This window comes from Cibotium barometz, chromosome 4 (assembly GCF_041138505.1).
Source record: "Cibotium barometz isolate CiBa-2024 chromosome 4, ASM4113850v1, whole genome shotgun sequence".
Taxonomy (NCBI): domain Eukaryota; kingdom Viridiplantae; phylum Streptophyta; class Polypodiopsida; order Cyatheales; family Cibotiaceae; genus Cibotium; species Cibotium barometz.
In genome coordinates, this window is record NC_141049.1 from 21,619,727 (window position 1) to 21,638,455 (window position 18,729).

The 18,729-nt window shown below is 41.6% G+C and overlaps 1 protein-coding gene across 1 annotated transcript; it reads right to left on the reverse strand.

The window, feature by feature from the left end:
* Positions 1 to 490: 490 nt before the first annotated feature.
* On the reverse strand, positions 491 to 1,851 carry LOC147639032 (microbial Terpene synthase-like protein 13). Its single transcript, XM_086782600.1, has one exon. The coding sequence runs from the start codon at positions 1,755 to 1,757 to the stop codon at positions 597 to 599; it is 1,161 nt and encodes a 386-aa protein (XP_086638726.1). The 5' UTR covers positions 1,758 to 1,851; the 3' UTR covers positions 491 to 596.
* Between the last annotated feature and the right edge of the window lie 16,878 nt (positions 1,852 to 18,729).

An 18,729-nucleotide genomic window follows, 5' to 3' on the forward strand; every position in this document is an offset into this window, starting at 1 on the left:
AATTAAGAACATTACAAAATGGGAGCTAGTTGCACGACTCAAATTAAGCGCATGAGACTTAAGGCCTAGCTCTAAAATATAAGAAAAAGCTCAATCGAGCACAATATAATGCATTATATAGAAGGGAACGGAATGTCATCTCCCACCCACACTTTTTTAAGCTTACTCTACACACAAGAAAAATATCATGACTCCAAACAATTGTACCTAAACATATAATGACTTGAGCAAAGCGAGTTGCAACATATGTTCATCGAAGCTAATGAATCTAGAGTGTTCCTAATTGCACCAACGTAGTTTGGGATCGCTTCCTTATTTGGATGATGAGATGTAGACATGGGACATGACAATCATGCAAGACGCAATGTAAAGTCCCCCCGTACTTTTTACTTTTAAAAAAGGAAGACGTATTAAAACTTTTCACTTGAAACCAGAACCCTAATTTTATCCAATAAAGTATTGGACTATTCATAGTAATTGGTTATGTACTGATATAGTGCAATGACGTAACTAGATGTGGCGGTAGCACATTGATATGTGGTAACAGAAGACAATAGGTATGGGTAGCGATATTCGGTGATATTATAGCAGTGATATTAGGTGGCTGGGTCGACGACGAAACCTTCACGGGTGTAAGACTGGCGGTAGCGGGCCGTCTCAAGAGACCAGGCGAGGGTTCCGGAAATGCAAGAGGACAGGGCGTCTAGGTAGGTGCGCACACAGGGTTGCTGGAGGGCGGGAGCGGGGCTGTTCTGAATGATAGCGAAGAGATCAACACAACGGGCATCCAGGTCCTCTGTCATTTGGACGACGCGGTCGACAGCCTCCTGGAAGGTGGCGCACGCTGTGTCGGCAGTGTTGTACACGATGGAGGGGAGATTGAAGTAGTCGCCCACCGCTATCTCGACGCGACATGAGAGAAGGTCGTTGCAAAGGCACATGTAGTCCATGGCAGCGTTGCGGAGCTGCCCAATAAGAGGGTGGGCGTAGGTGGCCTCATCGAGCTCGATTTCGAGCGCATATTCCACGAGGGTGAACGCAGGGAGGATAAAGGAGGCCTGGCGGCGGATGTCCATGTAGGCGTCCACGTCCGGAAGGCGTTGCACGCTGCGGAAGGCTGCCTGCGCCGTGACGCCGTTGAAATAGTCGGCCATGGTGGCGGTGAATCGGGCACGGAGGCCAGCCGGCATGTCCTTGCACGCCTCCGCCCACACCTTGGCCAGTGCCTCGAGCCCGGCTCTATTTTTGCTCATGGCCTTGCAAGCCGCCAATGGGGAAAGGTCGAACCGTTGCTTATCCTCTTCATGATTATCACCCTTGCGCAGGATCGCCAACACGAGGTCCGCTCGCTGTGCGCTGGCGGCGTAGTCGGAGCCCAGGGCATCGGGGTGGTCGTCGTCCGTGTCGGAGATAAAGAGCCAGGAGATAATCTTGGTGACCTGGATGAGGCGTGTTAGCCTGCCCTTGGGTATGGTTCGACAGAGCAAACGGGGCAGCACGCAATCCACCACGAACTGGCGGGCGGCGGCGGAGGGCGGCAGCGCCACGCCAAGGACCCACCCCTCGCACTGCTCCCTCACCACCTCGTATTCTGGGTGCAACAGTGAGGGGAACGAGCAGCGCAGAGACGGCATGCGGAAGCTGAGCTCATGATTACCAGGCACGCGCAAGCTAGGTGAGCTACTGGCGGCGGATGCAGCAGCAGGGGGCACGGCGTCACAAGAGAGCTTGACGCTTGGCGCAGATGTCGACTCCATCTCTCTCTCTCTCTGTCTCACACACACACAGACACTCTAGTCTCCTGGAAGGTGGCGCACAATGTGTCGGGACGTAGAAACACACACACTCTAGTAACTATTCATTGGCTTCTGGATTCTCTGTTCCGACACCTCCTCAAATTTATAGGCGAGATACCACACTCCCGAGTCCCACAACGCCGACCAATTACGAGACGTGTGTTTAGTCGTGGAAAAGAGAAGACATCCACGACCACAAGAGACAAAGAGACAAACCGGTCAGTTCAAAGTAGAGGGGAGAAAAAACAAAGACTCTCACGCGATAAAAATCTGTGACTTTCACACGCAACAAAATGAAAGGTGAAAGCCTTTCATTTTCTTGCACGTGAAAGGCTTTTTATTGGTCGTGTATATTCGTTTTTACATTATAATTTGTAAGGTTTAAAAATCTTAGAATGTAAGGTAAAAAAACTAAAATTTTTGTTTTGAACATTACAATTTATAAGGTTAAAAACTATACCAAAAAAATGACCGAAAAACGAAGGAAATTTTATTGATAGAACCAAGAAAATAGACATGCACCCAAAAAAAATATTTATATTGCTGAAAACCAAACATGAGGTAATTACATGTGAATTTGAAAATCATGGCCATGGAGCATTATATGCTTCTTGGTGAAAACCAAGCATGAGGTAAATACATTCGAAATTGAAAATCAAGGACATAAAGCACTACACAAAACATGCTCTCTTCAGTGATCCCTACATACCTACATATTTCAGCAAAGAGTGGAACAAATTCGTCTCCATCTACTATGGCTTTCTTGAATTTAGAGACAAACCGGTCACTTCAAAGTACGTCGAGGGGAGAAAAAACAAAGACTTTCACAATATAAAAATATGTGCCTTTCACACCCAAGCAAATGAAAGGCCTTTCGTTTTCTTGCGCGGAAGAAAGGCTTTTGTTTTCTTGCACGTGCAAGGCTTTTTTTTTGTGTATATTCACTCGAATGTATTAATTATTTTTTTGGGTGGTGTATATTTATTTTTAAATTATTATTTGTAAGGTTTAAAAATCTTAGAATGTAAGGTTTAAATTATAATTTGTAAGGTTTAAAAATCTTAGAATGTAAGGTAAAAAAACTAAAATTTTTGTTTTGAACATTACAATTTGTAAGTTTAAACACTATATCAAAAAAAAGACCGGGAAACGAAGGAAATTTTAGCGATAGAACGAGGAAAATAGACATGCACCCCAAAAAAATATTTATATTGCTGAAAACCAAACATAAGGTAATTACATGTGAATTTGAAAATCAAGGCCATGGAGCACTATATGCTTTTTGGTGAAAACCAAGCATGAGGTAATTACATTCGAAATTGAAAATCAAGGACATGAAGCACTACACAAAACATGCTTCCTCTCTTCGATGATCCCTACATACCTACATATTTCAGGAGAGAGTGGAGCAAATTCGTCTCCATCTACTATGGCTTTCTTGAATTTGTATGCCCTTTCCCAGAGTGATAAATAAGATGTGTTGTAATCATGAGGAGATGCCAGCTCTTTATCATCATCGATTGCTATAGGATTCGCTCGACTGCCTGGTGCACTATTGTATTTTTCTTGCATGTCTTACTCTCCTTTCAGAATCGTCATTTTCTTCCTCTACATTATCTGTTTCCTCTCTTGTATTTACAGGGTGGAAGTATCTTTTAGGACGAGTATCGAAGAGAAATATCTCTTCTATATCTATGCAATGTGTTAGGTGAGGGACTTTCATTACCTTCCGTACAACAACAGACCTTTTTTTGCTCATGCCTGAGCCCATCTTTGGAATTATCCAAGACACGGTTGGGTAGTACTTTCCAATGCGAACCATTTTTAGCAATGTACTTTGCAATGATGCACCTAGTTTATTTGTAATGTAATTATCCATGTATATATATGCTCTTTCAAAAAGATTGACTGTGACAAATAGACTTTATTCTTTCAGTCCACCTGGCCATATAAAGCGTATAGTTGTCTTCCTCTTGTTATTTCTTCACCAACAGATATCTTATGTGAAAAGAACTTAAAGTGAGCCTTTTGCAAGTCTTTCATACAATAATCCACCATACCTTCAAAGGTGTGCATTTTTATCTGTTTAAGTCCTCTACATATTACCAATCCTCCATCGGGCTTAAACATATCCCAACCTAAATATCTTTTTATTATTTTCCCTATGCTTATGAGGGAGGGTGCCATTATACTGATAACCATCTGAAAATGCAAGTGGTTTAAGGTTCCACCTTTTTTAATTGCAAAAAGTCCTTTCAAACACTCCATCCTAACAAATTCCTCTAAAGGTTCCCAACATGATAATTTAATATCCCCATTCTCTATGACAACTTTGACTGATACTTCAAAAAGCCTAGTTTTCTTTTCTAGTGGGAAAGTGTATGGAAGGTTTTGATTCTGCATTTTTTTCATCCACCATTGGTTGTTTTCCTTTGTCATCATGTTTTGTTAATCCTTGAAAGAAAAAGACAAAATCAGATGTAGAGATATGGCATGCCCTATTTTGTCACTTGAATTTTGGTAGTCTATTGTGCCTTAAAAGCTAAGAGATGGTGTAATAGTTAATGATACTAGGCTTGCATAGAATCTTGCCACCACTGATCCTTTTGTGGAGAAGAAGTAGCTTGCTCGTACGTAATAGGGGGACATGGCATCAAATTTAATGTCATCATGAGTGTATGAGAAGCATGTTCATCTTCAGTACAAAGGTTAATGTAGATATCAATGTCACGGCTATTTTTGTCACAATCCAATGAAGAGGATGGGACAGAGACATGAACTTGAGAATCAATAATATGAGATTCATTGGTCAGAAAATGAAAAGATGTTAGAATGGTTTTTGAATCATCAAATGTGTCAATGGACCATTCACCACCCATAGGATGCTCATCAAAAATTGCATCACGACTTAAAGTGACCTTCTTATTAGAGATAGGATCATAAAACTCATAGCCTTTGGCATTATCAAGATACCCAATGAAAATGACCTTCTTACCACCAGGATGATCAATCTTTGTTTATGTCTCTTTAGGAACATGAATATAGGCAATGCAACCAAAGACACGTAAATGGGAGATAGAGTGGGTTGTACTTGTCCAACTTGCAATGGGAATATCACTAGAAGGAGCATTTGTAGGTAAATAACTTTGAGCATAAACTTCCATAAGAACTACCTTTGCCATAAACATCTTTGATAGACCGGCTTCAATAGAAGACACCTCATGGCATTGATTACTATCCAATTTTTACACTCAGCAACTCCATTTTGCTGAGGAGAGTAGGGGATAGTGAGTTCATGAAATGAATGCTATTAACATCACAATATTCTTCAAAATCATTGGATATGTATTCTTCACCATTGTCACTTCATATAGTTTTAATAGCCTAACCAGTTTGAAGTTCAATATATTCGTGGTATCGTTGAAATACATTGAGAACTTCTGATTTATGTCGTTAAAAAAAAATGTGTGCAAATCAATAAATGTAAGGAAATAGCAATTTGGAGTAGGATGGAGGGAATGGACCACAAATGTCAGTATGAATAAGCTCTAATAGATCTTGAGAGTGATGAGAAGTTGAAGATATAAAAGGTTTTCGGTGATGTTTGCCCAAAGCACAATGTTCACATACACCAAGAGTTGAGTGAGGCTTCAATTGAAGACCATGCACTAATTCAAAAAGATACAAATCATGAATTTTTCGGAATTCAGCATGGGCAAGTCGAGAATGCCAGAGTTTGCTATCATGATTGCTTGGTGAAGTTACAACATTAGCTACATCATCTGTTAATGAAATCTCAAATAGATTACCTCGACGAGACGCACTTGCTATCGTATGTCCATCCTTCTCAAGTCAACATTGAGTATGGTCAAAACCAATAAATAAACCAAGATCCCAAAAAACGAGACACTAATAAAAGATTGTGTTGTGAAGATTAGAAACACCTCGCAAAACTCAAGTAAAGGAGTGTGTTCCCAAGTAAAGATCACTGAAAGATCACCAATACCCATAACTTGACATGTAGTATCATTAGCTAGATAAACCATCTTCTTGATTGGTAAAGTATGATATTTATGAAGCCATTGAGCTTGATATGTCATGTAGTGGAACCAGAATCAACTGTAAATGTAGCACCATCACAAACAAGAAGCACTTTAATCTGATGAAATATGGTGGTTAACACAATTCACCTTCTCGTGATCAATATCATAAGCTTGATTACGTTCACCATCATACTTTTTCTTTAGACATTGAGAAGTGGTATGATTTGTTCAACCACAATATGTACATCACATAGGTAGACTTGTGGTTGGTCTCTTACTCGAGTGAGAGATCTCATGTTCTTCATATCATGTAATCTGCCAAAACAATCAGATTCGTAATGTTCCTTTTTGTGACAATAATTGCAATACCTGTTAGAAACATATTGTCGATTAGAGCATCCTCCACTAGAAAAGTGATTCACACCATGAGGAAAGGTGAAAAGGGGCACTTTTTGGAGGTAAGAAGAGTAGCCTCACAAGAATCTCAATGACGTGTAAGAAGAGCATCTACAGAGGGCTCTATATGTCATTCATGATGTTGTGAATATTTAATAAGAGATATGCAAGGAAAATCAATACCATCTTTGTTACAAAGAATCGTGACAATATTATCATATTTTTTATCTTTGATAGTGTGAAGGAGCTCGGCAACAAGTTGAGGTTGTGCAATAGGAGCACTAGTACTAGCAAGTTGATTAATAATTTCTTTGAATGATTCAATATGGGGGTAGAAACTTTGTAATCCAACTCGTCCATCATATTACGCAAGTGAAGAGTTTTGGTGATAGATTTCTTCTTAGAAGTAGAAATATATTTCCAAATATTGTTAGAAGTGGGAAGATTAAATACATCCAACATAGGAGAATCATGAAGAGTAGACAAAATATACCACAGCCTTATCTTTCTTTGTTGACTCAGATGAAAATATTTGCCATTAATAAATGAACTAGCAACGTCAATAGGTCGACGAGGACATGGAGAATAACCATATACATTGTTAGAAAGATCATCACCTTCACGAATCAAAGTCATCTTTGCCTCCCAGCTAGGAAAACCATGGCCTTGAAAAATAGGAATAGAGCGATGACCACAAGAATAACCATTAATAATAGCAATATTCACCCATGGAGAGAGTGCCATGAAGATAAAAAATGTGTGAATAATAAAAGGTATGTTTGAGAGCAATTGCCTTGATAATAAAAAATGAACATCACCAAAATAGCAATGTTAATACTTTTTGAGATGTAAAGAATATTTGACGAAAAAAAGGCTTGATAATAAAAAATGAATGTCACCAAAATAGCAGTGTTAATGCTTTTCAGGACGTAAAGAATAATATGTTTAAGAATAGAAAAAAGTGCCTAAAGCGTAGATGTAAAAGGACATACGGTCGTCAAGGATAGCGATCCAAGGTTTTAAAAATCAACGAAAAAGCTAAAGAAACTTCTACATGATGGTGCTTGTAGAACACATAAAAAAGAACTGCATAACAGTAAAAAAGTCATAACTTTCACCCTGTAACTCCATTTCAAAGATTCTTGATTCAAAATTGAGAGAAAAAGCAACTCTATGATTTACAAACTGCGGCAAATACGATCTATAATCCTGTTTATTGACCAAATCTTTAAATTCGGACCAGAAGGCCCTCAAAATTTGCCAGAAGCTTAAGGGATCAAAATCTTGCAACTTATTTCAATACACAACATGGACAAAGTTTATAATTCATACAAAATCAGAGATACTTACACAGATAAACATAGATTATTTTCGAACGAAACCTACAAAATCTATGAATTATCAGAAAAAGAAATGTTCAAAATTGTTCAAAACAATCTTCTTCCTTGTTGAAAAGGTAACTCGCTCTGATACCATGTTAATAGATATGAGAAAGAGCAAGAGAGGTACTCGAGGTATCACTCCCAAAGAAAGTTCAAAACCTTATCCACTTTGAGACATGGCTCATTATTTTACGCATGCACTACTACCAAGGGTGGTAATGTGCATGTATTAGAAAATGTCATAAGTATTATCAAACTTGAGATCTTCACAATCGAAGAAAATTGGAAAGAGAACTTTAAAAATTACTAGTGTTGCTTCAAAACACAACAAAAACTAGGTAATATTTGAAAGATTAATAATATAATCTTAGAAATTTTCAAAGTAGTGGCAACCATGTTCTCTAAGTTGCCTTCTTTAGAAAACCTTGGGCTTGAAAAGCCTTTCATTTTCTTGTGCATGAAAGTCACATATTTTTCTCGAGTGAAAGTCTTTCTTTTTTCTCACGGCGTCGACGTACTTTTTGCAATGAACGGTTTGTCTCTTTGTCTCTTGTGGTCGGTTAGATCATGGACGTCTTCTCTATGCCATGACTAAACACACGTGTCGTAATTGGTTGGCATTGTGGAACTCGGGAGTGTGGTATCTCACCTATAAATTTGAGGAGGTGTCAGAAAGGAGAATCTAGAAGCCAATGAACTAGTTACTAGAGTGTGTGTGTTTCTACACTTCTGAGTCCCGACACATTGTGCACCACCTTCCAGGAGACTAGAGTGTCTGTGTGTTTACTTGTGCGAGTTTCAGTGTGAGTGTTCACGTGTGTGTGTTTCTACAAAACCAGAAGTTCCTTGTTACTACCGACACTTGCATATGTTGCTTCTATTCTCAATATCGTATGGTTCCTGCTATTCTCAATTTGCTATGTCCATGTGAAGATTCTATCCGTGTCTGTGCATGATTGGTGTAGTCCAGTATTTAACAACCTATTCTTTCTACTATGTCTCTCAGTATTCCTCCATGCCTCCAAAACAAAAGCCTTTTGATGGTATTAGTAATATCATGATGGTAGATCGTCGTCCATCTCCATCCTTAGGTTTTGGTCATAGTAGTCAACAAGCTCGTCCATCTAATTCTGCTCTTGTTTGTGATGAAGAGGCACCATCCTCCTCCACTGTACCTCGTGCTTAGTACTATGCTTTTCCTTGAATAATCACCCCTCCTGAAGGTCCGCATACTGTGCGTAGCCTCTGCGCAGTGAAGAGTAAAGCACGATCATCCGATAATTTTCTGCATATTTTAGTGTGATGTTTGTTAATTTATTCCTGAAAATGATGGTCGTGTTGCCTCCAAAAATGTTGAGCATGCTTATTCTGATGTATACATACTAAAAAATTTATGGATGTATGCAGATTATGTTTTGTGCTTATTTTGACGTATACATAATAAACAATTTATGGATTTATGCAAATTATGTTTTGTGCTTATTTCGACGTATACATACTAAACAATTTATGGATTTATGCAGATTATCGGATGTTGGGTGTGTTTATTGTAATAAACAGTTATGTTAAATATAATGAAAACGTTCGTCGTGCTTATTTAACTGTGATAAACAGTTATATAAAATATAATGAAAATGTTCGCCGTGCTTATTTAATTGTAATAAACAATTATATTAAATACAATGAAAATGTTCGTTGTGCTTATTTAACTGTGATAAATAATTTTATTAAATACAATGTACTTTATCATGCTTCCCTTTTTTTAATTATAAATTCTTTTAATTACTTATTACTTCTTTAATGCTGCATCATGCACACATTGTAATGTGCATATTGTAATAAACTTTATATGTCATATTTTATCTGGATCTACTTTTTTAAATGCATAATTTATAAAAAGCAAATATCCGACCCTTGCATCATGCATGTTGTTAGATATCCGTAACGCCGCTACGGGCGTTACCACGAGGGGACGGCCTCTGGCTCACCACCCAGCCATAGAGGAAGAATAAGGATTGCCCCTCATCCCCCAGGCTATATAGTGTGTGGCCTGCCGTCCACACTAGCCTGGCCGCCCATGACTCCGCATGGGCGTCCTCTCCCACTGAACCCCGGATATAGCCATCCGGTCTGCCGTCGGTCCCACAGGCGTTACAGCCTACGTGACATTACCCCCCCCTTAAGAAGAGTTTTCGTCCTCGAAAACAAACTGGGGAAACCTTTTGGAAATTGCACTACGGCGTTCCCAAGTAGCTACCTCCTCATCCCTATCTGTCCATTTAACAAGTACCTCCTGGTACACTTTATGTCGGGTCTGTCTATCACGATACTGTAGAATCTTTTCAGGTTCATGTGGTATCTTTGGTGGCTCTATCAAGTCCACCAAAATCTCTGGAGAAATTGCGTTCTCTAACCCGTGAACTGATTTCTTCAGTTTACTGACATGGAAGACAGGATGGACTTGAGAACTCTCCGGTAACTCAAGTTTATATGCTACGTCCCCAATCTTCTTAAGGATTTTAAAAGGACCACAATATCTCGGAGAAAGTTTATCACACTTTCCCGTTTTCATGGTTTCTGACTGCGCAGGAACCTTGAGGAATACAAAGTCACCTTCTGCAAAGGTCACCTTTCTTCGTCCTTTATCCACATAAGTTTTAGCGCGATCCTGAGCGCTACGAATGCTCTCACGTGCGGCTCTGAGCATATCATTCATATCTTCAAGGAAATCCTTGACAGATTGAATCTTCTCCTTTTCTAGGCCTACAGCCGTTGGAGATCTTGGCTGGAATCCATACATTAACATGAATGGTGTAAATCCAGTTGCTGAGTGTTTGGAGCTGTTATAGGCAAACTCCAGTAAGGGTAAGTACTCTTCCCAATTAGATTGCTTCTTACTAACATAAGAACGCAACATATCCTCTAGAATTTGGTTAACTCTTTCAGTTTGACCATCAGACTCCGGATGATCTGCCGTACTCATACTCAGAGTAGTATCTAGCTTTTTGAAGACTTCCCTCCAAAAATGACTGTTGAACTTTCTATCTCTATCCGACACTATATCTGCGGGCAGGCCATATAGCTTGTAGAGATGTTCAATAAAGAGTTTTGCCAACTCTGGCGTTTTAACAGTTTTCTTCGTGGCAATAAACTTTGCCATTTTAGTTAACCTGTCCACTACCACCCACACCGAGTCATTCCCTCGACTCGTCTTGGGTAAACCAGTAATGAAATCCATGGAAATGCTTTCCCATTTCCCTTGAGGAATCTCCAGCGGATGGAGTAGTCCTCCAACCTTAAGACGTTCATGTTTATTGACCTGGCACTTATTGCATTTCAGCACATAAGTCTGGACGTCCTTAAACAAACTAGGCCAATAAAACTGTCTTTTTACTAGTGCATAGGTCTTCTGAATCCCGGGATGACCCGCACTTGGACTATCATGACTTTCTTTAAGAATTTGGGCCCGAAAGTCACCAATAGTTGGTACACATATTCTACCCTTGTAGAGTAAGTACCCGTCGTCAATGGAGTAATTAGCATATTTTTCCCCCCGACGAAGTTTATCACTTCCCTTTGAAGCCATGGCAGTCAAAGGTGATGAAGGGCCTACGTCAAAACTCTCCGGTTCCAAACTATACCCAGAGGACACGGCTAGTCTCTCCGGACTAACTCTCGCTTCCCTTCCCGTTGCACCTTCGGCCAGTCTCTCCGGACTAGCAATACGTGCCAACGAGGGAGGTGGTCGCGTCTGTGAAGAAGTGCGTACGCGTACAGCGCGCCAGACCTCTGTAAAAGATGGATCGTGCTCACATAAACCACGTAGGGACTCCAAGAAATCATTCTTGAAGACTGTGAAACTAAGTTCATTAATCTGTGGCATGTGACTAAGTGCATCTGCCACCACGTTATACTTACCTTTCTGGTAACGTATCTGAAGGTCAAACTCTTGTAGAATCTCCGCCCACCGAGCTTTTCTACCCTTCAGTTCATTTTGACTTGAAAGCCATTTCAGACTTTCATGGTCCGTCCGGACCTCAAAAGTGGCACCATATAAATAGTGTCTCCACTTTTTCAGTGCATGAACTATCGCTAGTAACTCTCGCTCGTAAGCCGAGTAGTTACGTTGCGCACGATCTAACTTTTTACTTTCAAATGCAATTGGGCGTCCCCTTTGCATAAGTACGGCCCCAATGGCCTCATTACTAGCGTCTGTTTCCAAAACAAACGGCTCATTCGGATCGACAATTGTCAAAACAGGTGCAGCTGCTACGGTCACCTTGAGCTTATCAAAGCTTTTCTGTTGGGCGTCCCCCCAACTAATGTTCTTTGTTTTTGACCGTAACTGGTCAGTCAACGGGACTGCGATCTTCGCGTAGTCCTTCACATACTGTCGGTAGAACCCCGACATGCCAAGAAAAATCTACAGTTCCTCGAGATTCTTCGGCGCTGGCCATTTAAGAATAGCCTCTACTTTTTCTGGCTCCATCCGCGTACCATCGGTGGATATAATATGGCCAAGGTAGTGAATTTCTGTTTCAAAAAATTCACATTTGCTTTTCTTTGCAAATAATTTGTGCTCTCGCAACAACTTGAACACTAGACGCAAATGCTCTATGTGTTCTTTTTGTGTCTTACTGTACACAAGAATATCATCTAGGAAAACTACTACGAATTTTCCCAGATATGGACATAAAATACTGTCCATCAGCGTCATAAACGTCGCTGGAGCATTGGTTAGCCCAAATGGCATAACCAAAAACTCAAAATGCCCGAAACGGGTCCTAAATGCTGTCTTTGCAACATCTTCTGCTTTTATTCTAACCTGATGATACCCAGATCTCAGGTCTATTTTTGTGAAGTATCTCAATCCATAGAGTTGATCAAACAACTCATCCATGCGTGGCATCGGATACTTGTTCTTAATCGTTATCTGATTAAGAGCTCTATAGTCTATAAACATCCGCATAGATCCGTCTTTCTTCTTTACCAGAAGAATAGGCGATGCCCACGGACTTGAACTAGGCCGAATAAAGCCTTTGTTCAAATATTCTGTTAATTGTTTTTCCACCTCCTGTGCCTCGGAGTGGCTTAATCTATAAGCAGGTTTGCTTATAGGTTTTGATCCTGGCATAACTTCGATGCCATGGTCTACTTCCCTAGATGGTGGTAAACCATCTGGTAAATCATCAGGAAAAACATCCTGAAATTCCTCTAATAAATTCGTTAAAGTATCTACGTACTTTTTCTTTAATGTCTCATTCACCTTGGATTTTTTCTTGTTTGAATCACATGCATGCCAAACAGGGTTTTCAAACAGTGGGTCTCGTCCAAGGTTATTTTGTTTTTCTTGTTTGTCTACGCAAACATCATTTATCGTTTCATCTACGGAAACAGAATTCAAAAGAGGGTAACAAGCATATACCTCTGCTATCTGGTCTCTGCGGACCGCTGTACACAGCTCCATGGAGGAAATAAGTGGTGTGGCAGGGACAGTACGGTCGCCCTGCAGGGTGATGACTCTACCTCCATGCTCAAAACATAGCGTATTATGTAAGTAATTCCGAGCTAGACTAGGGCCCAAGCCATACAGCCACTCCCTGCCTAGATATACGTCTGCTCTGGCTAAGTGCATGACCTGAAAGTCAAGCGGAGCCTTGTAGTCCTGCATAGATAATGGGACTCCCAATACTACGGTATTCCATACCGTTTTGTCATATCCGTTGGCTAGGCCAACAGTATACTCATGATCACTCTGGGTCTCAGTCAATCCCAATTTCTTGACTAACGAGTAGTTCAAGAAGTTGTGACTAGCTCCATCATCAATAAAAACTGTGACTCTACGGCCACCTATGGTGCCATACATGCGCACCATGTCATGCGGACCTACAGTAGGCTGCCACATCGCTGGTGTCACTGAACAAGCGTGATGCTCATCACAATGACACACTGTCACCTCTCTGAACTCTGCGGAACTGAGAGGGAGTCTATGCACTGTATGCAACTGCCTAGAAGATTTACCATCTTTTTTGGGCTCGTTGCCACTCGTGCTGGCTTTAGGCTTTGGACACTCAGCCTTCGTGTGTCCTACTTCATTGCAATTAAAGCAGCGATTTTCCTTTCGCGCTTTAATATATTGCTCTTTCTTTTGGTTTTCGGTGTCTCTTTTTTTTCTGGATGGTCGCGGTTTTTTAGACCAATGACCACCCTGTCCTTCCTGGTCCGTCCTATCCCCTTGTTTTTCACTGCGGAACCCTTTTCTTTTGAGGCCTGACCTCCTCTTTTCACTACCCTCGGCCCTGCTAGAACCACCACGCGCACTACGGCGCTTGATGTCATCGAATATCTGTGCATATTGAATTGCCTCTGCTAAGTCTTTAGGCTGTAGGGGTTCTACGTACTCAAGGTAATCATCTTTGAGGCCTCTCTTAAAGCCCCGCAATGTTTGGAATGCATCGATTCCTTTTAACTTGAGTACTATCTCCCTGTAGTTTGAGATGTACTGAGTTAGGGATTTGTTCTCCATCGAGCACTTGTCCCATAACTCCCAGCTTCTCTCTGCCTCATTAACAGGCAAAAATTCTTTTCGAAACATTGTTTCAAATTTCGTCCAAGTGGCAGGGCGAGTTGTCAGACTCATCCACCACTTGTACGCTTTGCCGGTTAAAGAGAGGCTAGCCTCTACGAGCTGTATACGGCTAGGCTGCTGTCGCAGCGTGTGCAAATCTGACCACTTCGCTAGAAACATATTGACTGAGTCCTTGTTTCTCTCCTTTTCCTCGCCACCAAAACTAGGTGGCTTTAAGTCTTTTAACAACGACGAAGCTGTCGCTACGGACGGCCCCGCAGGCGCATCGGCCTGTACTCCTGCAACCACTGGCGAGGCTACGCTCACCCGTGCTGTAGGAGCTCGGCTACCACGAGGAGTCGGAGTACTAGCCGAGGCGGCTGTCAGTGCATCTAACCGTGTGGAGATGCTCTGTAGCATCGTGACTAAATCAGCCTGGACTTTACCCATAGTATTCAATTTGGCATTAAGATATTTAAACAGTCCACTAGAGAGCTCCGTCTCTGTCACGACATCAGCAGGGTCCAGTAGGTCATAGTCATCGTCGTCATAATCCAAGAGGTCCTCCTCGGTCCCCTCGGCGACGTCAGTGTTCATGTCCTCTGGCTCATCGGCCAGAAAGGGGTCATCAGCCAATGCGGCCGCTGCGGGCTCGCTGGGTCCTAAGACGGGGTCAATAGACGAGGAGGGCGCTGGCGGATCACGAGTGATCGATAAGCGCGCTCCGGACCGAACAACGGTCGGGCGTGTACGGCCTGACAATTCGGTCGGGGTCGAACCCGCGACCGAGGACAAGAGACTAGAAAAACCTAGAGAAGTAGAAGGCGGTGGAGACACACTACGCATTGCAGACATTTTAATTCTTGCAAAAATAATGCGAGAACTCGGAAATTACTAAAAAAAACGCTAATAAAAATGAGCAATGGTGGAGAGAGAATAATAGTCACCCCCCTTTACGGTCGCCTGTCGATTTGTTGCGTTGCGAGCCTCTACAAGGACGCTTCCGGGATGCTCCGATCCACGAGAAAATATGCCTGCAACTCATAACAAAAATTAACTCCGGAAACACTTATCCCTTGTCGGGATTATTTCTTACGGGAATGATTCTCCTTCCCAGCCGAGAGAGAAAGGGTCTTTGAATTTTCTGATTTTCAATTTTTTCAAATTGAATAATGAAAAAAAATATATATATAAAAAAGAAATGGTTTTTTTTCTTTTTTTTTCTTTTCCTTTTTTTTTTTGGGCTTGTCCCTGGTCGTTGGTGGGCGTCTGGCGTGTGCTGGGCGTTTATCGCCGGCTGTGTGGTGGCCGCCGCCGCTGGCCGCCCATGGCTGGCCTGGCTGGCTGGCCGGCCGCCGCCGCCGCTGGCCGGCCTGGCTGGCTGGCCGCCGCCGCTGGCCGCCATGGCTGGCCGCCTGGGTACCTTCAGACATAGCGGCGAAAAGACTTTTGCATGACCTCACACTCAATGCGGTGCTCCTGCGCCTCCCTTTTGACGCGTTTCTTCGCTCACTCAACGCGGTGTATAGCAGGCGCGCGCTACTATGGTTTTGATTCTCCACGCAGCACAACGGTGTGTGTAGGGGCTGCTGTTCGCTTCCCCCCGCACACCGCATTCACGCATCTCGTGGGGCTAGCCGGGCTGGTCTTTGCCGCCCCACCCCCACACACACAGGCCACACACTGAGTTTCAGCTACCTGTTTGCAGCCTAAGCTACTCTGTTTCGCCGCCTCACACACGGAGTTGCAGCTTCGGCTGGATATGTGTTTCGCCGCCCCATCACACACAGGGCTGGTCGTGGGGGTGGTCTGCGCCCCAGGGCTTGCTGGGGCTGGCTGGTTTTTGCCGCCCCACCCCCCACACACACCGGTTTCGTGGGGTTAGTCTGCGCCCCCCCCACCTCAACACACAGGCATTTTCTTTTGAAAACCTTCAACGCACAGTTTTTCAAATCGATTCAACGCAGAAAAAAAAATGAAAACAACACATTTTGCTTACCTCGATGCTGTGTGTGACGGGGAGAGAGAATGAGAGAGAGAGAGAAAGAGTTCTTCCCTTTAAGAGTCTTGGCCCTCCTTCCTCCACACATTCCCTTGTGGAGATAAGGGTGAGGAGATTGTGGATGAAAACCACCGAGTGGGCTCCGGTCCCCCCGTTCGCGCGCGCGGACTCTCACGATCCCTTCGAACCATGCTCTGATACCAGTGTTAGATATCCGTAACGCCGCTACGGGCGTTACCACGAGAGGGGACGGCCTCTGGCTCACCACCCAGCCATAGAGGAAGAATAAGGATTGCCCCTCATCCCCCAGGCTATATAGTGTGTGGCCTGTCGTCCACACTAGCCTGGCCGCCCATGACTCCGCATGGGCGTCCTCTCCCACTGAACCCCGGATATAGCCATCCGGTCTGCCGCGTCGGTCACAGGCGTTACAGCCTACGTGACACATGTATTTCTCAAAAAACCTAGGGCGTACTTATTGATAAACAATTTTATTAAATACAATGTAGCTTTTCATGCTTCCACTTATTTCTTTTAAATTTTTTTTATTACTTATTACCTCTTTAATGATGCATCATACACATATTCTCATATGCATCTATTGTAATAAATATGTGGATTTAGTTTTTTAAATATGTTTTTTTTAAACGATGCATTCAAAGAACTGGTAATTCTTGCTTTTCTTTTTCCTATATAGAAGAGGAAGAATGTTAAAAAAAAATTGCATTAGGAATTAATTGAAAAGGGTATAAGGGACCTTAGCCTAGGTACCCTGGGCAAAACATAACCAAATTCCTTAATGGATCCCATCACTATAGTGGTTGGGCGGTTGGCTAACCCATAGGATTGGATGGGATTAGCCTGGGCTGATGAATCCCTAAAATGAGACTCAATTCTATTAAATTACGATAGTTGAAGTAAATCCCAGATAACCCTTGTTCTATGGAAAAGAAATAGATTGATGATGTGTGACCTTTGATCCAGTGGATCTAATTAAGGAATGACAAATTGAAAACTTGCATAACAGAAATTTCATTGAGAAATGTTAGGATGGAATTTTTGGTCTGATGGATCATTATTGTGTTAAGGATATGAATGATATGTTTTGAATGAATTGTTCTCTGATAATGCGTTCTGTATGTTCTTCTTGTAGAAGGGATCTCTATCCTAGGATTCTGCGTGGGTTGACCAAACTACAAGGAATCCCAGTCGATCTTAAGGTGAAAGAGTTTATCCTTAAGCTGTGAGATGAGGACATCTCGCGTTTTTTAAGTGGAGGTAAGATTCCTCCCTCCAGCTTTTGAGGTGTAAAGGTGTAAGAACCTCCCCCTCTGTTCTTGTATTTATTCCCCTCTCTGAAATAGAAGAAAGATCTTGTTTTACCTTGTTTTGGCCTAGAGAGAGAGATGATCCAAAATTGAGATATTTTTTGATATAAAAATCCTCCTAGTGTCTTAAATGGATTCCCCTGAAACCGAAGTTCAAAATGAACTTTCCAATGTGCATTAGGAATTAATTGAAAAGTGTATAAGGGACCTTAACCTAAGGATCTACATTTTCATAAATTTTTGGATTATGATCCAATTAAGGTTTCGATGGGCCAATTGGATTAATCCAAGTGTTGGGATGAGATAAATCCAAAAGAATAAAAGAAATTACCCAAAAATGAATAAATGCTTACATAAGATGAAGAGTTGACTAGAGTACAAGGTTTATTAGTAAAAAATTATGAGATATTACTTAAAAATAGATATTTTGGAATAATGAAGCATTTTTGACACCTTGGTAAGGAAATACGGACTCTTGAGGTAGGCGCCTCTTTCACATGTGTGGACGGATTTTTAACTCAAAAAAATTGTGATATTTTTGTCTCTCCTCTCTCTTCGATCACCAAATAAAAAAGGGAGCCAAATTCATCCAAATCTTGTCCAAATTCAATCAAACTGAACTTGGAAAATTCTAGAACCCATTTGGACTTGGTTCAGTCAAACTGAACCTGGAAAATTCTAGAACCCGACTTGGTTAGTGGCCACCCTCAGTCAAACTGAACCTGGAAAATTCTAGAACCTAGTTGGACTTGGTTAGTGGCCACCCTAACCTATAAATAGACCCTCAATCATTTGTAACGGAATATGGGAGCTATACAATGCAAGTATTATATTAAAATAATTATATTTTCTATTACCTCTTAAAATTTTCTCTCTCTTGGGAGCTTGGAGCTCTCTCTCTCTACAACAACTCTTGGAGTTGCTCTTCTCCTCTTGGTAGACCAATTGATTGGTCGGGGGCTACACTGCAATTAGAGAATCAAACCAAACTTGGAGGTAAAATTAATTTTTATGATTTTTTCTAATTTTCTCAATAACTTTCTTCTTATGAACCCCTCTCAAGCTTGAGAAGCTTTCTAAATGATTGTTTTAATTCAAATCAAGCCTTCCCTTAAAGTCTTAATGTTTAATTAAGAAAAAGTTAATCTTTATGCTTATTTGTAATGCTTTCTTTAAGTAAATCTCTCTCTCTAAAAGAATAGCCATCTTATGGC